Genomic DNA, 23,976 nt, shown 5'->3' on the forward strand with positions numbered 1-23,976 from the left:
AGAGGAAAGGTTTGTAATAATGTATGTATGTTTGTATGTATGTATGGTTTTCACGCATAAACTACTGGACCGATTTTGATGAAATTTGGCACAGACAATGTTTAGACCCTGAGGAAGAACATAAGCTACCTTTTATTGCGAAATATGTACCACGGGCGAAGCCGGGGCGGACCGCTAGTGTATTAAATTGCCGGCGAACATAACCTCAAACTCAATAATTTTTATGTAAAAATTACAAACCTATTAGATATACCTAGTAGAAGTTCACTTCTTACGAGAAGAATCGATAAGAAGTTCATAATTGCATCCATAAAGTAGGATTGATATTTTTTTAACCTCAGATCTCTAATTTCTGCATTGTTAATCAAAGATTTTAAAAATAAGAATAGATAAAGTTTACACTTTAAAAGAATTAAACGCATTGCTAATTAAGTATATTTTTGCAAATTATAGGTAAGTTTTACAATTACGTAGCGAAAATCTTTTAAAGACTGGCTTATTATTGTATATTGCAAATATTGTTTTAAAATATTAACATAATCTAAAGGAAAACATTCATGGAAATAATTGGATCAATAAACAAGCACATAGTTATTACAATAAATTAAATTTTTATTTCTGAACGGTAAACATTTATCCCAAAAATTTGTTAAGTTTAGTCCTTCTTCCTAAGTCTAGCACTGGATATTTCTATAGCATCTAGCCAATGTTTAATTTCCTCTGGACATTGCGGCTTAATATCAGCTCCAGGAATATTCTTGAGTAGTGTATCAGCATCAACATTAATAAGGTTTTGCCGCGACAACACAATAGCACGCACAAAACCGTCGTTCAGTGTAATAAACTTCTGTTCGATAAATAGTGATTTATCCTCCCAATATACTAACTGTAAAAGGAAAATATAATTTTATATTATGTTACTAATATATTATGTACCTAAGTGTCATAAAAATAAAAGAAATTTATAAAAAAAATGTGTGCGTGTACACACATAAGAAGTGAAACTTCTTTATGGCCTTATTTTTCAAAAACAACCCCACAATATTATCCAACCCCGATAAAGAAGTTTCACTTCAACAAATGACATTGAAGCCAAGTTGAATAAATTACAACGATGGAAATTTATTATATAGTAAACTGTATTCGATTCTATAAATTGACGATAACACAAAGATTTCACACCAATTCCTAATCCTCACCTTTGTTTCAACCTTATATGCAGTGAAAATGGGTATAGTTCTTCTGTATCTAATAGTAGAAGCTCCTTGTAATACGTGACCATCAACTGCTTTGATATTTGCATATATTCCCGTAGCGTCGTAGAAGTGGAACCTAGCAAAGTCTAATTCTCGTACATAACGCGCATTATTCATATGCCTCAGGAATATATCGACGTCTTGTGTCGTGCAGAATCCTGAAAATAATTGTAATGTTTAGTACAATACACAATGTTATAAAGGAAAATAAAACAATTATAGAGGGTGACCCTCATGACCCTACTTAACTCATTGGCACTTATAGTTTTCATAAGCTGATAAGATAAAGAATTCGAAGAAAATTCCCGATATATTTATTTCCTATGAGGTGAATTCTCAAATAATGTGTCCCAATTGGCAACCTACCCAGCTCTGCTAAGCGCCCGGGCACTTTCGTTAAAAATCAGATTTTATTAAAAATATTACATGTATACTGTATAGCCACTTATAAATTTCGTCGACCATTCGAAGTAATCCATATAATTATAATTTTAAAGCAAAGCTAAATATAGGTACCGCAAATCGAGTGCCTAATTTTTAAAGTATGTTATCAAAGATGAATATACCTAATCCAATTAAAACTATTATTTACATCGAATATTATTTTTATCCAAATCACATGACTAATATAATTTATAGTTTTTTGACTTAATGAAAAGGCTAGCCTACTGAAAAATAGCGCTCGAATATTGTGTAGCTGTATAGCTCTACCTTCTACCGAGTATAACTACTTAGTTCCCTCTAGGTAAAGTGCGTATACGAGTTGTCAAGGGTTCGATATGTTTCTGATGAAGACCCATAAATGAAAAACTTGCCTAAAAAAGTCTGACAGTAAGCCAGACAATTCCCTTTATTAATTACTAGCTGCTCCGCGCGGTTTCACCCCCGTGGCTCCGTTCCTGTTGGTCGTAGCGTGATGATATTATATACCCTATAGCCTTCCTCGATAAATGAGCTATCTAACACCGAAAGAATTTTTCAAATCGGACCAGTAGTTCCCGAGATTAGCGCGTTCAAACAAACAAACAAACAATCTCTTCTTCTTCTTTTTATAATATTAGTATAGATTATCAGCTATATTATAAAGCTGAAAAGCCTATATTCGTATATTTGCGATTTATATTTTCCTACGAATAAAAAATAATAAAAAGGTATACCTTCATCTATTGAAGAAAAAGAAGAATAGTATGAATATGATTTTAATTCGTATTAAGACATACGTAACCTACATACCTAGGTATATAGAATAAATAATTTTTAAGATTATATGCTGCTGCCAAGAACCATTTGAATAAATTTTATTACATTACATTTTTGAAATGACAGAAATAAAATTTCACATTTTAACGTAAAAAATATCACAAAAATACCTATATCTAAATTACAATTATAATTTTTATTTAGGATATTTAAAGGAAACCTGAAAAAATCCATTACAAATAAAATATATCATATCTTACCGTAAATAGTAGAAGAATCTTTAAGCCCACATTTCTTTTTAAACAGTCTTCCGACTCCTATGGTGAAAGCCACTCTTAGAAAGTAATTGACGTCCCAGAACATATACGCTAATGCTATTATTGATACTATAATGCAATACATTTTAAATAATTTATAAACAAGTGCGCGACGATAAAAATTCAAGTATCGACTGACGATAAAATAACTTAGCTAACAACACAAAAAATGTATTTGTTCGACCGGCGATTAGTTCACACCAACACACAATCTAGACGTCACGGTGCCATTGAACCGCTCTATTAGACTTGAAGTGAAGTTAGCTGCGAAATGCATTCCACAAACATGTAGGTACTAATGGTACTTTTCCACAGAGCAAGTAATATAGTAGTACTTTTCTTTATACTATGGTACTAGTCATCTGTACTAATTGAATGTATGTACTATGTAAAGAAGCTTGCGGTTAAACATGTTGAGTAGGTACCCATTCATATCAAAAGTCAAGTAAAAAAGTTATGTATGAGTGCTGATAAAAATAAATAATTGTCCTACTCCTGTAATTTTAATGTGCCCTTGATATACCTAATTTAAAGTAGTTCGAACAACGCAACGACACAACTTGCAGGACGAAGGCTCCTGTTATCACTTATTCAACAGAACTTAATGTTTTGTGAACTAGTTGTTTCTTATACTGCGGGGCCCGTATTATTATTTACATAATATAAGTAAATATTCAGTAAGTACCTATACCTAGTTAGTTAGTTAGTCAATTTTATTTTTGTCTGTCTTTATTTTATATTAATTGATAAATTATTATCAGTAGGTAGGTACCTTGGTAAAATAAAAATTCCATTAATTTCGCAAAGAAATAGGTATATTTATTCAAACTTTTTTACGAAGATTAATACTTGAAGTTCTCATACTTTCCAACCAACATTCAATATGCCTTGGCTTCGATAGCGCAATATTAGACCCAGGAAGTCCTTTTAAAAGTTTGGGTATAGTTTCTTTGATCGATCCAATTGCATATTGTCTAGATATCAATAAACATCTTATCTTACCATCTTTCAATGTTATCACTTCGTGTTCAAAAAATAGCGATCTATCGTCCCAATAAATTAACTGAAATGACAAATAAAAAAGAAAGAGGAAAGAAGTCCACAAAAAGAAATAAGACAAAATAATGTACAAACATTTCAAAACATTATTAAAAGTAGTTAATAGGTATAATAAAAGTAATCATTGAGAATGTGGATTGTGGAATTGTACTACAAGATGCTACAAGGCAACGGCCAAAGCGTAGCTGAATAGGTATCCTTTAACACTGACGCAATTATATACTTATTCTGTGACTGATGTAGCACTGATTTTCCGGGGTCACGATTGAAATGGCCGGCAGTGAGGTGAAAGATACAAATTATGTAAGTAGGTAAAAAAAAACTACAAAAACACACAATAATAATTACCTTAGTGTTTATTTTATAGAAGGAAAAAAGGGGTACAGGATCCATAGTTAACGTCAAAGTAGATCCCTGTAAGGACTTAATACCTATTTCTTTACTTCTCTTGTATATACCAGTTCTATCATAAAAATGATATCTGGCAAAATCAATTTCTCGTACCAATCTTGCTATCCGAATATTCTTAAAGAAAATATCGCAGTCTTGAAAAGTACAAAGTCCTGAAATTAAATCTTCATTCTTATATTATCTTAGAAACATAAGGATATTTGTAAAAATACTATCTCAGCTTATTAACTAACTTATGCACCGAATATGACTAAAGACTAAACACACGAATATGACTTGCAATAAACAAAAAAAATTGTCGAATTTTAAAAATACTTATTGAGTCATTTGCCGTTGCAAGTAAGCAAATAAATTATTGATTTGATTATCTATAATTATTTAAGTTTACTGTGTGCGTAAATGAATGTATGTATGTATAAGTATATCTTACCGTAGATGGTAGTGACATCATTCAAGGAGTAAACCTTTTGGTACAATCTACCACTTAGCACGGTGAACAACGTTCGTAGAAAATACCTTATGTCACATAATATGCACAAAACAAGAAAAGTAGAAACTATATAGCAATAGAACATTATTTTTCTTTTATTTTTAAACGAAAATCAAGTTATATGCTTATAGAACAATCGTCGTACATACTGAAGAATATTTAACATTGATCTTTGATCCCTACATTAACATAAACGAACTCCACGATTATTTACCATTCCTTACTCAGTTTAAAATGACTATTCTAAATAAATAATAAATTAATTTATTAATTCAGTGCATAGTTAATTTTGAATTAAACGGACGTTTATCATATACATATACCTAAACTTTATCAGACACGCATGTGTCTGCTTTGAAATATTTTTTATAGCTTCTATTGCTCGTAGTTTAAACGTTATGTAATTTGTAATTGCACAATTTGATTGCAAATATCTATGTGGAACTCTATCTTCACAGTTAACACTGCTGAATTTTGTTATTTTTTTTTTACTTCTATTAACCTCGCAAAGAAAAATTCACAGATCTACATTACTCCAATAGGTAGCTCTGAGTAGAAGCTATTTATAGTTTCCTTTGACGTGGTCAAAGTCAAGAACAAAAAGTGTTTGCTTGTTTTGTAATCTTATTAAAAAAGATTGTGGAAAAGTACAAAACGTGTTATATAATGTTTTTTAAGTGCATTTAAAAATCTGACCTCATACCAAAGAGGAAACTTACTTGCTTTTTTCCCTTAACTTGTGAATGTTTTTTTTTATTGTGATAAGAAAAACAAGTTCTCCAAACATTGTGACATTAAATAAATATAGCAGCATCAAGTTTTCTTCATTTGCAGTATGTCCACGGATTTGTTTCTGTCAACCGTAATAGCTAGCGGCAATAAGACAATAAACACCCTTTGTTTACTTATCTATTTATTTCTACCTCAAAATTAACAGATAGAGACTAACACTCAACAGATAGAGATAAATGATTATACATATTTGCTAGATTTGTACCCTATATTGTTATTTTTTAACAATTAGATAATTATGGATTACCTAACTACGTAGACTATATAGTTACCATTTTTATTAAATGTAAAGGTACTTTAAAATAAAATAACAATAAGCCATTAAATAATTCATTTATTCTAAAAAAAAGCAAACATAAACATTACATAATACAAAATTTATTACTTATCTACAAAACAAAACTTTCTATGAATCAGTGAACAAGCTGTCAAGTCTATCAATTCAATTTAAAGAAACAAGCATCGTATGTAGTACAGAAGTTAAGCGATAAATGTTACGTTATTGTTCTCACGAAATCAGAGGCAGCGACTTAGATAAATTACATAATTATTAATTCTAAGTTTGGTAGTTGGTATAATACTTTAATTAATGATTGTCTGACACCCAAGTAAATCAGTATATATTCACAAATGAAAAAACATATGTTTCGCAAACATTAATTTGGAATGAGGTTTTAATGGTGGCCATTACATTGACGACAATCAGGAGAACATGGGTTGCAAGGAGGTGGTGGTGCGTGTGGATGCTGCAATGGCAGTAGTAATGGCGCTGATAGTGTTGGCAAAGCTGGCAGTGGCACCAACCAATCGGAACCACATACTCGTCCCATCACTAGTGCGGACATTAAAGGAGCTCTGGGACCTACTGGTCGGAAAGCTGACCACCGTGACGGTTCTTCAGGATTTGAGAGCGATACATCGTAACTCAAAGGATTGGGACCACTCTTCAGTGTGGATTTGTCTCTTGAGTCCTGTGAACAACAATCGTTAATGTTCATGTTTAAAGTTGAAATATAGTAGCAACAATTTATTGTTCTAGATACATATTTAACGATTAAGTTAAATAAATATTTTCCCTTGAACGATGTGTTTAACCTTGAATTAATTAGCAAATTATGAATCGATGATTTATTTACCCACTTATTTACTTACGTCATAACCAGTGAAGAAAATGCAAAGTGATCAATGTGTACTTATATAATATACTATATAATATACTATACATACGTTTTTTTCTCTAGAAAATTGTTTGTAAAATACCCTTACCTGAACTGCATTGCAATGTTCAACAGCTCGTAAGAGATCATGGTTACAGCGCCTGAGCACCAATTCCAATACAGAGCGCTTTTTACCAGGAAATAGTTTCCTTAACATCTCTAATCCTGCTGTACTCACAGGATTTGTATCAGCACCATCGTCATTCGAGGCACTATGTGAATAGAAATTAGATTCATCTATGACTCAAAACAAATCTACCTAATTGGAAAACAAATATATTTTGTTTGTCATGATAATGACTACATATACCTATTTTTACATTAATTGATTGTTTCATTAACTTCACATTAAATGGTAGAAACAGTTAAATAATTGTTTATTGTTTGAAACCTTTGTTATCACGGTGTACAATATAAGATAGGTACCTATCTATAAGTATATTATCCGTGCGACTGTGTCACTGTTGTAACTTGTATAAGTTAGATCATAACATTAAGAATGATCAACTTATCATAAAAAGTAGTTAAAATGTTACAATACCATGGTCGTATAGCCGTAGAGGTGTGACCAGTAGAGTCTGGAGATGTACAGCAATCGGGTAGAGAATCGCTCGTTTCGCTATCGATGTGTATTGGCTAAAATTATTATAATCATTTATTTAAAATTATACGGTAAGAATTATTTATTTACATAAGTAGATAGTTAATACCAAATATTTCAAAACTATTTTATATATAGGTTTTAAAATAATTTATTATTTTAATATACAATAGATTTTAATATGATTTTTATAACAGTATTTTTCACAGCTCTATATTTTCCTCAAACACGAGATCTATTCTGAATAATGATCCTAAATCATAAAATGCTAGTTCTGTTTTCATTTGGATCAAACGGATAAAGATAGAGACAATTTCCTCTTTCAAAAGAGCAATAAAAAACATTTAAGTTGAAAATCGACTTGCATTAAAAAATAAACTTACAGTGTGATCTTCAGTAGCAGAGTCACGTTCAGGGCCAGGGCTTTGGCACGGCCCTGTCACTCGCATGCCGTATATACGACCGGGAGGTAAGCTTTCCAAAGATGTCCCGCTTTCAACTGAAGCCAGGTGTAGAGCTATCTTGTCTTCAGCGGCCTGTTGTCTTTTCAATGCTACCTGTTTAATGAAAATATGTGTAGACAACTCTCTATAAATTATGAGTTGCTGAAAAACTGTTGCTGAAGAATAATAAGATTTCATTTGTATTGATATTTGATACACGACATATTCACTTTACCTGCATTAATATTAATTTATATAAAGTAGAACATTATTAAATATTGGGAATATATATGTAGCCGTAGAAAATACAAATTGAATTTTATCTAATCTTGGTTAAATTCGTTAATCGTTATTAAGACTATCATTCATCTAATTAATTTTGAATTAATTTAATTTAATGTAGAAATATGAGACTACTTTAGCTTGCTTACCAAGAACAAATCCTTTAAAATGAATACCAACTCATAAAATTAAACTAAAATAACATCAACGATGCGCCACGTCCAAGTATAAACGAGGACGAGTAATTTGATATAAAAGTAAATTAATTTATCGGAAAATCAATGATAAACAGACAATGTTTAAGTTTGGTAAGCGGTCACCCAGGGGAAATAGTACGGGATAGCCGATAGGCGATCACACCCGGAGCGTTTCTCGGCTCATTGATAACAAAAACAAAATCTGATCCCTACAAATTGAATAACGTGATTTGCGACTGGAATAAGTAATGGAATGTTTGTTTAGAATCTTTTTATTTTGAAGAAAACCTATAGTTGTTGCATTGGGCTACCATGAAAATAGGGTTAAGACTTATAAAGAAATAAAATAAAGTGCAATAAGAATGTATAGGTAGGTACTGGATAAAATAGTCTTAATTTATTTTATAAAAAATTTGACATACTAGTCATTTCCGGCCCCTAGACCAATTTTTTTTCTTAATCCAAAAACTACTTTTACATGGTATTCCATTCTTGAACTCGGTACACATTTAAAAAAAAGTTTCAAGAATTAATTAAAAGTAAACTCGAAATGCCGCACGAAAGTGGTGGGACATCGACAGCGATGCATTACTGTACAAACCGATCGATGTTTCATCCGGCGTCTTCTGTAAACATGTGCCACTTGTTCAAATAAACCCAGCGCCGCATTAGCTGATCTCGATTTCACTACATTAAAACACATTAACGCCTTCACGTCGCGTGTTATTTCTGAATTAGGCAGGTATTGATATCACAACAATCTTATAATATTACTTGCGTCTCGCATTCCACTTTTTACTCGAAAAAGACACATTTATGCTAGATAATTGGCATGAATATGATGCATTATGAATATTATGATAGCTAATCGTTAAAACAATACCCACTGAATCTTCTTTTAGAAAATGCAAAATTACAAAAACATCATTGCGTTGACTGGAAAATTTGATGAAACACAAAAGGAAATCGTGGCCTAGTAATCTACTTATCTAATTTTTGAAATGATATTACGTGCCAGTTTCGAAGATACAATTTGAAATTAAAAACGTTTAATTAGTAGGTAGGTAATCACCACTTTTAGACTCTTTTAGATGTTGGATATTTAGCTCTAGCTATATCTACCTATTAGAACATAAGTACGCGATGTCTCTTGAATCAAATTATAAACTAGGTGGGTACCTAAGTAGGTACCTATATATGGAAACTGCTATTAAACTTATAACTACCATCGGAGTAAAAGTTTATGTGAATACCTACTCATTGTATTTTACTTCTTTTATTTTATGAGGAAAAATATTTATAAGAGAATAAATTTTTAAGAACTATGAACCGAGGTTCATAGTTCATACCTATTCAATTTCAATTCTAGAATTGAAACGGTATGTAGCGTATAGCCTCGTATTATATGGTTTCGTTTTTCGAAATAATGGGCATATGAGACATGACAAATAAATTGTCTTTATTATTTTAGGAGATTTTAGATTTTTAGGTTTAGATTTATTAGGTCTTCATCGTATATTGAGTTCAGATATTATGAATTCAATGAAGTACCTAAGTATAAAAAATTCTCAGATAGAAATCCGGATACTGCGGATAGTAAGTTAGTTAGGTCACAGAATAACTAGTAGCTAGATAGTTAAGTAGGTATATACATAATATTATGTAGTTGGTATATATTTCTTTATTAGGCTATTATTAGTAGTAGGTAAATAATAATTGAGAATCCCTGTCTTTGATAGCAATGTTGGTTGAAAAAGAAACAAGCAATAAATAACTTAGGTAGGTAGGTATGTACCTATAGTTTGTAAGTGCACACATTAGATTTCAAAGGCACAAGAAATTTTCCTATTTGTCTATCTAAGCTTTTCCTGGTCTTAATTCTTATTCCTATTCTTATTTCAAAACTTTGACTTGATGGTTTCCCTACCTACAGATAATCAAAGTTCCATGGGTTTCCCGTTAAATATTCTCAATTTAATTGCTGGAATTTAATTAATGATTAACAAATAACTTTACCTGAGCTGCCATTATCCTTTGTCGTTCCTTGATAAGTCCACATTTGGGGCACTGGCAGTTTCTATACGCGCAAGCTTTTTTATGTCCCCGCAAACTAGATATCAGCCCGTGGTTGCGGCACCTAGCGCACTTTGGTACTCTTGCTCTGCCGCCGTTCATCATTTCTTTTGGAAAATTTTCTTATTCTAAAATTAGTTATCGAATTTTATCTACTTATCATTAAATTATGTAGAATTTTAAATTTTAACTCAAAATTTAAGTCTTAACTACCTACAGGCTACAATCTATGTTTATAATATAGTTATCTCTTGTTTTTTTACTACTAACAACTGTTGATGACTTTTGTAGGAAAGTAAGTATAGGTATTGTACCTACCTAAAGTGCACTGCGTAAGTTAACAAACTAATAATAATAGTTTGTTAATTTATTTCAATATAAAAATACATATAAGTAAGTACCTACCTAACTACCTAGATGAAATATTTTTCTGTAAAAACTAAATTCTTTTAAAAAATTTAAAAATAAAATAAAGTAGGTAACTAGCTATCATGAAAAAAAATCTCGTTTTAATAGAACTTTCCACTTACCTAAGTATATTTTGAAAAGAAAACCCTTATTATTTTTGATACACTAACACCAAATGATATATTCTAATTTCTATATTACAAAATAAAATATCTTTCAATATAATTGTCACTTTATCACGTCCACAAATATCAGCTCAACCGCCCACATAATAATCCACCCTGAAACTAATATCGGGAAGCTGAGTGTTTTTCACGAAACAATGCGATAGGCGTTGCTACCAGTAAAATGATACAAAACGGTTCTCGTGAAAAGCGACTCTATATTCAGTAATCCAGGGTACAGTGTCGAAAATCTTCCCCCAGCATCCTGCAGATTTCAATCCGCCCTCGCATAAGATGTGACCAATAAGAAACGGACTTTTTAACGATTGGCTACATCTCCCGGCTAGAAAAACAAAAGATTCTATTGACATATGTTTCATTTGGATAAGCTACAATATATACTTATATCCAGATTTCAGACTAATGGAAGATATAGGTACAGGAATTTATTATGATCTATATCAACTGTGTAGAGCTTTATGGATTATTGCGGCGTTTCAGCTATAAATAAATACTGGATTAGTTTGAGTGCAGTTGTTAAAAAAAAGAAATTACAGAAACAGTGAATTAATTTTTTTTTTTTACAAAATATGAACCTTTGAGTATTCTCTTTATTGCAATATTTTATGATAATACGTGCATCTTTTAATCTCCGGACATTTTTAAAATTATAGTAGATAGAATCTACGAAGCACAGATTTAGCGTACCTTACGGAGCCCCGTATAAAAGTATGTTTTCGGGCCCACGGTTTTTAAGACATCTGCAATAGCGAAATATATATTTTTTACAGGGTGTCCGTAGCATGACGGTAGCTACGCCCCTGCTACGAAGAATATACTCGGAGATAATCGTAAATGTACCTAGATGATATTTATAGTACATATGTAAAATTATTCCTAAATAGTTATTTTTATGATCTTCATCTGGTTTCAAATAAGGGTTGGTTCAATGTTAGTTTTAATATTATGTTCGTTTCAGAAGACAGGGTGCTTCAAGTTTTAGGTAGGTACCTACTACCAAGGGTAGGTACTAGGTACTACAAACGTTTTTTTTTTATACCTACTAGATAGGTATCTAAATAAAATGGCTATTTATTTATTACAATTTCTGCGTGGAGTGTAGGTTTAGGGAGGCAAGAGCAGGCAAATGAGTTTGATCGCCCGATGATAATATTATGTAGGTAGGTACGACTAATATCGCCAATTAGCCACAACTGGCGCTTGCACATTTGCAACTGCAACTGCCCTTGAACATTTTCAGAAAAAAAATAGTAACTGTTCCAATACAATTTTACTTTAATACAATATAGATAATTCATTCACAAGCATTCAATACTTGCCGCTCGTCCTAACTCCGTCCGGCTTTCTCAGGTCTTTTCTGATTCGCGTTATGATATTATGTATTTTAAGTAGGGGTAGTTATTGAAATAAAACGGAGGGAATGATAAAAATAAAAGGAAAAATAAATTACGGTCAATCCGAGTTCGGGAAGTTTGAGGGGGGACCTTTTAAGAGAAAAAAATGGTTTCTCTCGATTTCCGACAAAACTACAAGTCCTACGGAAAAAAGTTCAATGGCAAAGTTGTAGGTAATAAAAAGATCTACAACTTTTGTATTTACAATTTTTTCACATAACCTGAAAATTTAGGTGAAAAATTAAAAAAACCAAGTTTTTGGTTTTTTATTTTTATCTACTTCAAAATTTAGGTAGGTATTTATTTTCTACGAAATTTGGCGGAAACTTACTCTATTATGTCCCAAATACACTGTAATTTATTTGATTGAAAATATTTATTTTTTCGCCTTATTTCAATCGAAAAGTCACCCGTTAAAATATCAGCTTTTTTCAAAAACTTGGGGAGCCTTTTGTTCATTGAAATCTCTTCTTTCATATTATGGTGTAAATAAAATAAACATTACCATAGTAAATGTTCTCAGGAAACGCATACAAACAGTGTGATAATGAGCTTTTACTAAATCAGGCACACTTCTCTTTTTTATCTTTTTATTATTTTGAAAGGATTCTACCCCGGTGTATAGGGACATTTTACAAAATTCTCTCAAATTCTTAAAATAAATTTTCTGTGTTGGCCAAAAATTTTAAGATACAGCCAAACCTATACTGTATTAAATGCTTGTTTGGTATTTAAATGTGGTGAGTACCTATAATAATAATAATTAAGCTAGTTAAGAGTGAAATAAAAAAGCAACCTTTTTTTTCATAGTTTATTTTTGTTCACAATAATAATGCTTTAATAAGTACATTGGCTACAATGCTTTTAAAAAAAAATCAGCATTTTATCAATTAAAGTTACTTAAGATAGATACCGATTTTTCTTCCAAGAAGGCATCCAACCTTGTGCTAACAGGAGCATGGCAGATTGTGAACCAGATTAAAGCTCTGTGTTCTACGTTTCTCAGTATAGTACCCAATATGACATAGTCAACTTATTCAATTAGCCATTTACAAAAAGTAAAAAAAACTGAGTCCCACATTATCACAAAACTTTTGAAAGAAGAATTGAATTTAAAATGCTTTATAATATACAATATGTTATAATAATACATGCTTATAGTCTATACCTAAGGCCTAACTATTATTATTCTATACAATCTTAAACATAACCTTTAAAAAAAAGGAACTGCTATTATAACAGTATTAACTATTAACTATAGTTACTATTAAGCTTCCACTTTACAAATCATTAGTCATAAACAAACAAACATCGGAAAAAAAAACTAAATTCGGAACTGTCATTTACTTTTCTTCTTTTCATGTTGCTTGGCCGCTTTCTTCTTCATAATTTGGATCCGTTTATCAGCTGACACAATATTAATATTTGGTGTAACAACTTTCGATGGCGGGGAAGACGCTGTAGTAGTTGCAGTAATCTTAACAGGAGTTGTAGGTTCAGATATAATGGTAGGAGATTTTGGTTTTGTAGTGTATGTCGTTGAATATGTTTGTGAAGACAGGCATGTAGCACACTGCCAACCAGAACTCATGTCGTTGTCACTAATAACAGGCTTGTGGCAATCCTGAAATGGAATACAATGAAATATGTAGACAAAAAATCCATTAATTTGTCAAATAAGAGGTTTTATTAGGTTAAATAAAAACATTATCAACTAAAATCTGATAAAAAATAATATTAACATCATCAATATAGATGACATTATGTATTATAATTTGTTGGACAAATAAAGACGATAAAATGGTACACATAATTTACCTGGTGATACAGGGCATGACAAGCATCACACTCAACCAAGCGATTACCAGCTTGTACAGCTATCTGTCTACATACAACACAGGTCAAATCTTCTTGTAAGAAGTCAAATGCTAACTCTCCGTCCATTACAGAATCATCATCATTATCTCTTTCAGGAATCTGTATTTGCTGAGGACTTTGTTGAGGAATCGGTATCGTCTTTGAACTACTAGATCCCTTGTCACTTTTATGTTTGGACCGCGATGGAGACGCTGTTTTTTCCTCATTTAGATATTTTTTCGGTAGTACGTTCCCAAGGGTTTTAGAATTTCCGTAGGTTTGACGAATCATATCATCTAAGGTTAAACGCAATTGCTCTGTCGAGTCAGATGCATTTGAATGCAAATATTTAAGGCATAATTTTATGGCAGGATCCAAATCTATTGAAGTCATTTTGTGATGAATTGGAACTGTTGGCGCAGAATACAGTAGGTAGCTAACGCTACTATTGGTTCTTGTTTGAGATGAACAACTGATACCAACAACTGATAGGTATAACCTGTTATTAATTACTTCAGTGTTAAAAATTCAATTATTAGTAGTACCTACATAAGCAATTGCAAAATACTATAAATTATGAATTCCGATTTTTCATTTTTGGTCAGACCGCACTCCTCAGACGTTTTTGTTGACATTAGTGATCATTGACATACATGACATTAGTACCACAGATTATTAGTACCCGGTAATAAGAGCGTTTTCACATTGTCCGGTCCGATATCGGATATCGGGCGCCGATAGCCGATATCCGATATCGGAGGCTAAGTAAAATGTATGATTTAGGTACCTGTCTTTCACATTGTCCGGTCCGATATCGGATATCGGAGCCAACACCGATATTCCCGTGAACTATCGGACGATAATGTTCAGTGTTACCAACTCAATTTTCGAAAAGGTAGTATACCAACAGCAAAAAAAGCACTAGTTTGTGTATTTTCAGCGTAGACAGAGTAACTAATAGACCCAATGACGATACCTTTCTCACTTACACAAGAAAGAGAGCGAAAATACCATAACAAATGCATAAGACAAAGACACAAATACCCAATTTTTTGTCCCTTAGTGTGTAACCTGTTTTTCAAGATCCGCAACTTGAGTTGCGAAACAAACTTTGACAGTTCGTGCCTTCATCGTGCTTGGTGTTCGAATTTTGGATATTATTTAGTAAAAAATCGATACGAGTACATTGAAAAGACGGTGAAATTATCTTAATATAGACATCGAAGTAAATAGAATGGTGCGTTGTCGTGTTATTGCATGTATAAGCGATAGTGAGAAGAAAATTGCCGGTGTGTCTTTTCACGCGTAAGTACGACTTTATTGTCCTTATTTATAGTTTCTCAGTGATGATTATTTATACTTTAGCCTAAAGTAACAACAAGTCGCGTTAAAACAAGGAAAATATTAGCGTAATATCGATTTTTACATTCAATAACCTATAAACATCAACAAGTAAGTGTTGCCAGTGTCGGGAAAAATAATACCCCGATCATCAATAAAAAAATATTGATTTGACAATATGGCGAAACTCGAAAGTAAATGAATATGAAATCCCATAATAACCCAGTGTTTCGGGAAGACTTCGGCATCGAAAACATATTTTAATTTATTATTTCTCATAGTAATAATTGTGATTGACATAAAATTACACTTATAATTTTAGAGAACCTGAACTACCTGCGAGCATTAATTATTATTAACCTATGTTTATCGATTTGTTTCCAGATGATCCAGACCTACGTAATTAATGGATCGAAGTGGTAGAAAAGATTGGATTCTCACTAAATATTGTAAAATATGAACAAGCCAATGAAAAAGTAAGAAATGTGTTTCGTCATCAATAATCAATCTGCTTATATTTTTTGTATCTACTAAATTGATTATAAAGACAAAAGAAAAATCTCATAACTGGTTTTATTTAATTGCTCCTAAAAATATTTACCCTTTCCAAAACATCCGGGAGCTCGGATACTGTGGCAACATTCAACTTATACATTGACAAACTATCTTTGTCTCAGTCGCGGTTACAGAGTACCTTTGTCTATTAGTTTCTCAGTCTACGATTTTCAGTCATTTCTAGGCGCTAAATGTAAAAAAAAATCCTTTCATTTACTTTAAACCTTTTTATTAAGAAAACATTCATTTAAGTATTTTAAAGGCATTAAAAATACTATTTTTACGGGAGCTATTTTAATACCGTCCTATATTATACGGCAATTGGCTGAACTGAAGTAAACAAAAATATCTATATCTTTTTTTACGTCTCAAATATAATAAATACAACAAATCAAGTTTTTTATTATAGTTTGCCATGATGACCAGTGTTGCTAGACCTTATGATTTTTCAGGTGATCTACTGATTTTTCAAATAGGTACTAGCTTGGAAAGAAAGGGGTAGTTATAATATTTGTTAAATACTACCCAGAATATTTTAAGAAAGGAAAAGTAAATTTGCATATTATGTTATCGAGGTATCAAAATGTACAATAAATCCACTTTCCAACATGTACAATAAATCAACAAAAATAGTATGACATATTTTAGAAGAAACTGACGAAATAGTTAATGGAGAAACAATTTTATGACATTCAAGAATTTATTACATTGCGGAATCTGTGACAACGAAGAATTAGTTTAGTTTAATTTATTTCGTTTAATATTTGCACACCCAGATAATAGGTAGAATGATGTACATTCTACCTATTATTTATAGGTATAATATATATTTTATTATTAGCACTATAAAATTGTAATAACAGCACCTACATTTGTAAATGTAATTTGAATTTATATTTGCCAGTTTCGTCGCTTTAATACTGAGTTGAATTTTATTTTATTTTATTTGTTTATGAACATAACAGTCGTACATGATTTAATATAAAAAAGTTCTAAAATTCACTACGACCACACAACATGTTCTATTATTAAAAAAAGAAAAACAGCATATAAAAAAAACAAGCCTCACAATGAAATTGAATATTGAAACTAGATTCTGACTCTGCAGAGGGTACAAATCCAAACTCCGCAGTCAGCAGATTAAACCGGTTTGAAAAACATAGTTTATTTATTACTATTTATTTTATTTAAAATAAAGTTTATTTTTTGTAACATAAAATATGCATCCACTGTTTTTTTTTTAATTCTCCATATATCTACTTTTCCAGTTTCTGGCAACACTCATGATATCGGGACGATATTATCGGATAATGTGAAAGGGCAAATTGTGTCCGATATCGGATATCGGCTATCGGCTTCCGATATCCGATATCGGACCGGACAATGTGAAAACGCTCTTAGAGCGTTTTCACATTGTCCGGTCCGATATCGGATATCGGACGCCGATAGCCGATATCCGATATCGGAGGCTAAGTAAAATGTATGATTTAGGTACCTGTCTTTCACATTGTCCGGTCCGATATCGGATATCGGAGCCAACAACGATATTCCCGTGAACTATCGGACGATAATGTTCAGTGTTACCAACTCAATTTTCGAAAAGGTAGTATACCAACAGCAAAAAAAGCACTAGTTTGTGTATTTTCAGTCATTTCTAGGCGCTAAATGTAAAAAAAATCCTTTCATTTACTTTAAACCTTTTTATTGAGAAAACATTCATTTAAGTATTTAAAGGCATTTAAAATACGATTTATACGGGAGCTATTTTAATATCGTCCTATAATATACGGCAATTGGATGAACTGAAGTAAACAAAAATATATTGTGTTCTTAAATTCAACCGTATCTTCGAAATATTAGTGTCTTTTATCTTTATTTACTCATTCTGCCTCGCTCCTCCTCCTACTCGGACTACTGTTGTGCTGTAAGCTGTTTATTGTATTGTTGTCATTGAGTTACAGATTTAGTGCTTTATTTAATTTAAATTACATTTACAATTAATGTAGGTGCTGTTATTACAATTTTATAGTGCTAATATGTATAGGTCTACCAGAATCTGATGGCATATTTATATTTAAGAAATAAAAGATTTTCATATGGCAATTTTATTTGACAACTATCAAAAGGGTTGTCAAATTATTTGTCTTCTTTGCAATTCTTGAATAATTTTTAGGATTTTGTCTAAAAAATCTTCGAAGATGTCGAAAAAGCCGCTGCGATCACAAGCAAGAGGTGTTGTTTATAATGTGTATAGAAAAACATTCGATGAAGAAGGGTCAAACACATCACAATTTTCAATTTTGAATATTTTATTGGTAAATTGGACTTACCCGTTTTGATACTTAAAATTAAAAATATTATAAGTAGGTAACTAATTATCATATTGTTTTTTGATTACAATATAATTTTATGAAAACTTATTACAGGAGTTTCCAATACGGCTATGCGTCAAGTCCAAGCTGTCCAAGTCAATTTTATAATTATTTGTGTATCTGTTAATACCTACTTACGAAAATAAACATAGTTTTATTTTATTTTATTGTTATTTTATTTTATAAAAAACAATCTTAGCATTATCTAGTTTTGATCTGCATTATCATTACATCCATATTTTTACATGGCTTAATGATAATGAATATACAAATATAGGTATGTGTAAATAATAATATGTATTACATAGATAAAAGTAATATGTATATTATACATGTAAGTAGTACCTACAAAATATTAAGTGGATATCTCATTATTTGGTACAGTATTGTTCACTTATGTAATGTGACTAATGATGTTGAGGACAAAATAAAAAATAAGCAGTATCAAGATCGGTCAGTCCATTTTCCCTAGGGTTGCACACTCAAAATTTTGATTTCCCCAATTGCCATCAGATTCTGGTTTACCTATACATTCTACCTAATATCTGGGGGTGCAAATATTTAAACAGAAATAAATTAAACTAAACTAATTCACAGTCACAGATTCCACAATGTACGTAGTACCACAGACTAATAATAATATAGCCATGACAACCAAAATAGTAAACAAGCTCAAAAGTCGCCGCGCGTTCTTGACAAAATTTAGGGTCGCCGCATTCTAATTCTGGAATTTTAGAGAAAACTAAACAAAATTGCCGTATTGTAAATTTTCTTTTCAATAAAAAGAGTTTGATTTAAAAAAATTCAACTGATAGATCGTAGTTGTACATACAGTAAAAATAACTACAAAAAAAGAAACCGACTTCAAAAACAGCTGACAAAGTAAAATATAAAAAAGATTTGATATTATTAATTACTTAATATTATTTAGATGTGCTATTTATTATACAGGTTTGATATCGACGCTAAAACAAAGCACTAAATCTGTGACTCAATGACAACAATACAATAAACAGCTTACAGCACAACAGTAGTCCAAGTAGGAGGAGGAGCGAGGCAGAATGAGTAAATAAAGATAAAAGACACTAATATTTCGAAGATACGGTTGAATTTAAGAACGCAATATATTTTTGTTTACTTCAGTTCAGCCAATTGCCGTATATTATAGGACGGTATTAAAATAGCTCCCGTAAAAATAGTATTTTTAATGCCTTTAAATACTTAAATGAATGTTTTCTTAATAAAAAGGTTTAAAGTAAATGAAAGGATTTTTTTTTTACATTTAGCGCCTAGAAATGACTGAAAATACACAAACTAGTGCTTTTTATGCTGTTGGTATACTACCTTTTCGAAAATTGAGTTGGTAACACTGAACATTATCGTCCGATAGTTCACGGGAATATCGGTGTTGGCTCCGATATCCGATATCGGACCGGACAATGTGAAAGACAGGTACCTAAATCATACATTTTACTAGCCTACTCACGATTCAATTTCAGTAACAATCTGTTGACACAATCTGCAGTGAGCTGACAGATTGTGTCGTGAATAGTATAGTTGAGGGCACGTTGGGGGCGTAACCCGACATGTTGCGAATTGGATTGGCGCGGAAGCAACCCGACAAATTGTCTCAGCAGATTGTGTGCGTGTTGAAACGTGAGTATTGTGATTGCTCCAATCTCGGCTCAATCGCGCTGCGCAGTAATCGCAAAATGGCGAGATAAACGCGGGAAAGACATTTTTACATATTTGAGGAAGATATTTATATTTTATAGCCGTTTATACTTTATAGCCATTGAAATCTATCAATAAAATTGGAAAAAATACAAGCTTTACAAAGATAATTATCTTATATTTCATAAATTAGTATATCCATTAATAATGCGTATTATTGCGTTGAGGTTTAGCATCAGGCCAGGCATCAACGTGACGTGCACACGTTGTGGCAAGCAATCGCGGAATGAAATTGTATCAGCAGATTGAGGGTTGGATGAATCGTGAGTAGAGAACGGTGTGCGTTACCCAGGCAAAATGTTTTGCTTTAGAGAGATGAGACTTAAACAAATAATTAGTGTATCATGAGGAGCAATTTGTTTACTAATAGCAAAATTTGTTTGAATTGTAGTTTTTAAGTTATTTAAGAAAAACAAATTTTGCTGGAGTAACGTTTGAAACGTTACCCAGGCAAAATCGTCTTTCAAAAATTAGTTTCAGCACAGAACCAAATACATGAATAGATAGCTTTTGTTGAGTAGTAAATGTTTATAAATAGCAAAATTTGTGTGTGGTATAGTTCTTTAGTTATTTAAGATTTTGCTGCGGTAACGTTTTGGGATTTCCCAGATCTCGAAAACGGCTCAACGCAGAAGTTTGAAAAAAATACCAATAAAAGACCTTAATTTGTTTAAATTTGTTTAATCATTAGTTTTTGATTTGGTTGACGTAAACCAATGTAATTAAATGGTTTCAAAAATCAGAAGAAGCGGGTTTACATGTAAACCAATACACTTATAACCAAATAAACAGCTGTAAAAATACCCGTGGTTCGACGCTTGTTTACAGCAGACATTTTAGATTTCATACTTTACACGTTAAGAAGATAAAAACAAATTTGATTTATTTTAGACTGGTCGTACTTTAGCGATCGAATACGCAGTTCCCATAACATTAAGAAACATGGCATACTTTAAACAAATTAAAATGATTCATGAAAATTCTTTCCTGTTAATTTCAGCCTTGAATTACGGCTCTAATGAAAGTTATCTCAAAAACAAGAATATGTCAGCAATTCTCTAATGAGCCGACCAAATTGAAAAGGTCACGTAAAAGCGACTGCACCGTACGTACGGGTAATCTTCGCAAATTAGCAGCTTGGTAACCGATGTTTTGTACAGTTAAGCAGAAAAACGTTATTCGTGAAGCCGATTTTTTAATATTTTTTAAGTGCAGTACCATATTACACAATTTTTACTAGTTAATAAAAGTGTAATATCATAGTGTATAATTTATAGTGTGATTTAAAACAATACAAACATATATACATGTAGCTATATTTTTAGTACTTAATTTGTTGTTTCTGTTAAACCAAAATATGTTTTATTTTGATACCACAACGCAAAGCCACGCTAAAAACGTTTTAACGTTCTTGATGCTAGTCAGAGCAGCGCGCATCGCTGTGTGCAATGCAACGCAACAGCTATATGCCTTGTCTTACTTACTCTTTAGCTGTGAGTAGTTGAGTACGCTCTATCTATGGGTACGCTAGCTCCGACCGAACCAATGAAACAATCAGTCGTGAACCAAGTGTTTTGGAGAGAAGTGCTTGTGGTTTATGTGTGTGTGTACGACGACGTCTTTGAACGATGTGAGTATTGAATGTTTTTATTTTACAGTACAGTTGTGTTTCAGTATGAAGTAAAAATAATTAAAAATCATTAAAAAATAAACGATTTATTTTCAAAATTAAAATAAATTAAAATATTCAAGTTAGACCATAGGAAACGTTATATTCCAATTAGACCTTTTACCCTTTTCTATTAACACATTACACACACAACGCCGACTCAATTCCAACTCAAGTCACACTGTGGTATTGAAATATGAGCTTTATGTCGTGTTACTTAGAGTGGATATTTCAACATTAAGTTAAAAGAAGGTTACGACGCTTTGACAATGATTGGTTCACGGGTTATCCACCTGTGGCAGTCACATGTAATGTTAAAATATTCACTCTAAGTAACACGTAACAAAACTCAAAAATGTTGATGCTAAGGCAAAGCAATACATATAATTTGTATGAGACTGATTTTTTAAATAAAAATAATGAATCTTAACCATTTTATTATTTTAACTAACCTGACCAGAAAACTTTTGTATTCAACTGTACTAACAAAACATCTATATTATCCTGTTCATTTCAGATGGTTGCGCTTATGTATGGTGCGGTCGCTTTTATGTGACCTTTTCAATTTGGTCGGCTCATTAGAGAATTGCTGACATAATCTTGTTTTTGAGATAACTTTCATTAGAGCCGTAATTCAAAGCTGCAATTAACAGGAAGGAATTTTCAGGAATCATTTTAATTTGTTTAAAGTATGCCATGTTTCTTAATGTTATGGGAACTGCGTATTTGATCGCTAAAGTACGACCAGTCTAAAATAAATCAAATTTGTTTTTATCTTCTTAATGTGTAAAGTATGAAATCTAATATTTCTGATGTAAACAAGCGTCGAACCACGGGTATTTTTTACAGCTGTTTATTTGGTTATAAGTGTATTGGTTTACATGTAAACCCGCTTCTTCTGATTTTTGAAACCATTTAATTACATTGGTTTACGTCAACCAAATCAAAAACTAATGATTAAACAAATTTAAACAAATTGAGGTCTTTTATTGGTATTTTTTTCAAACTTCTGCGTTGAGCCGTTTTCGAGATCTGGGAAATCCCAAAACGTTACCGCAGCAAAATCTTAAATAACTAAAGAACTATACCACACACAAATTGACAACATTTCATTTTTTATAAGGCCATAAAAGAAAAATACCGTTTCTTTATTTTGCTCTTGCGATTACAGAAAAAAAATTATTTCATTTTTTTATCGCATATTTTAAGAGAAATTAAATAAAAACGATAAATGTGATGATGACGTCATACATACGGAGGAATAAAAATGAGCCTTAGCCTAATTTAAAAAAAGTTAAAAAAAAACTATCACTGACATTTACAGGGTATGGCATGTGTCAAATTTCATAATAATGTCATTTTTGTGAATTAATCATGTCAACAAACTTTTAAATCGTGTTATTGTGTATTGGTTTTTTAATTTAATCTCATTACCGCGATGTTTGTTTGATTGGAGTTGGACAAATTTATTTATATTATACAAATAGTGCCTATAGTGTTCATAATTTTCTTGAAATAAAAGACTTTGTTTACTTACTAAAAGTTGTATTTATTTAACACTTTCCAACGTTTTTGGGATAGTATATTTGCTTCCCAGAAATTTCCAGCACCCCTTAACAAATCCTGCATAAAGTCATCATCATCAGTACTTGTGAATAAGTTTCTTTTGTTTAAAATTTGGATCAGCAAATAACAATTAACAATATTTACAAAACTTGACGAGTCAAAGTGACAAATGTGCCAAAATGTCAACTGTCAAGATTTCTTTTTAATTTAAACTAGATAAGTGGCAAAGGAAAAAATGTATTCCTCCGTATGTATGACGTCATTTGGCGCTTACGACATTTTAGAATGAGATGATTTTAAAACTCAAAAAGATGAATGAAAACTTCGATATTTAGAAAAAGCGAAAAATACGTGTATCATAATTTTTGATCTAGTTTTCATTAAAATAAAAAAATAAGTAGCATAAAATTTTGAAATGTTGTCAATTTTGCTATTTATAAACATTTACTACTCAACAAAAGCTATCTATTCATGTATTTGGTTCCGTGCTGAAACTAATTTTTGAAAGACGATTTTGCCTGGGTAACGTTTCAAACGTTACTCCAGCAAAATTTGTT

At 31.5% G+C, this 23,976-nt stretch overlaps 3 protein-coding genes and 2 long non-coding RNA genes across 5 annotated transcripts; 2 read left to right on the forward strand and 3 right to left on the reverse strand.

The window, feature by feature from the left end:
• Positions 1 to 591: 591 nt before the first annotated feature.
• Positions 592 to 3,010, reverse strand: LOC123692460 (protein THEM6). The gene is made up of 3 exons (XM_045637210.1): positions 2,717 to 3,010; positions 1,200 to 1,414; positions 592 to 886 (listed from the first exon to the last, which is right to left on the reverse strand). Exons 1-3 carry the CDS (start codon positions 2,856 to 2,858, stop codon positions 656 to 658), a joined length of 588 nt encoding a protein of 195 aa, XP_045493166.1. The 5' UTR covers positions 2,859 to 3,010; the 3' UTR covers positions 592 to 655.
• Positions 3,011 to 5,955: 2,945 nt separating this feature from the next.
• LOC123692749 (doublesex- and mab-3-related transcription factor dmd-4) lies at positions 5,956 to 10,460 on the reverse strand. The gene is made up of 5 exons (XM_045637540.1): positions 10,282 to 10,460; positions 7,727 to 7,900; positions 7,284 to 7,378; positions 6,792 to 6,954; positions 5,956 to 6,496 (listed from the first exon to the last, which is right to left on the reverse strand). Exons 1-5 carry the CDS (start codon positions 10,441 to 10,443, stop codon positions 6,200 to 6,202), a joined length of 891 nt encoding a protein of 296 aa, XP_045493496.1. The 5' UTR covers positions 10,444 to 10,460; the 3' UTR covers positions 5,956 to 6,199.
• Positions 10,461 to 13,254: 2,794 nt separating this feature from the next.
• LOC123692836 (integrator complex subunit 12) lies at positions 13,255 to 14,814 on the reverse strand. Its single transcript, XM_045637633.1, has 2 exons — positions 14,144 to 14,814; positions 13,255 to 13,949 (listed from the first exon to the last, which is right to left on the reverse strand). Exons 1-2 carry the CDS (start codon positions 14,573 to 14,575, stop codon positions 13,665 to 13,667), a joined length of 717 nt encoding a protein of 238 aa, XP_045493589.1. The 5' UTR covers positions 14,576 to 14,814; the 3' UTR covers positions 13,255 to 13,664.
• Positions 14,815 to 15,118: 304 nt separating this feature from the next.
• Positions 15,119 to 16,087, forward strand: LOC123692866. Its single transcript, XR_006751612.1, has 2 exons — positions 15,119 to 15,487; positions 15,908 to 16,087. It is a non-coding gene; the product is annotated as an uncharacterized LOC123692866 (long non-coding RNA).
• A 5,462-nt stretch (positions 16,088 to 21,549) lies between these two features.
• Positions 21,550 to 22,829, forward strand: LOC123692216. The gene is made up of 2 exons (XR_006751508.1): positions 21,550 to 21,814; positions 22,371 to 22,829. It is a non-coding gene; the product is annotated as an uncharacterized LOC123692216 (long non-coding RNA).
• Positions 22,830 to 23,976: the final 1,147 nt, after the last annotated feature.

The sequence above is a fragment of the Colias croceus genome, chromosome 6, assembly GCF_905220415.1.
Source record: "Colias croceus chromosome 6, ilColCroc2.1".
NCBI classification, from domain to species: Eukaryota; Metazoa; Arthropoda; class Insecta; order Lepidoptera; family Pieridae; genus Colias; species Colias croceus.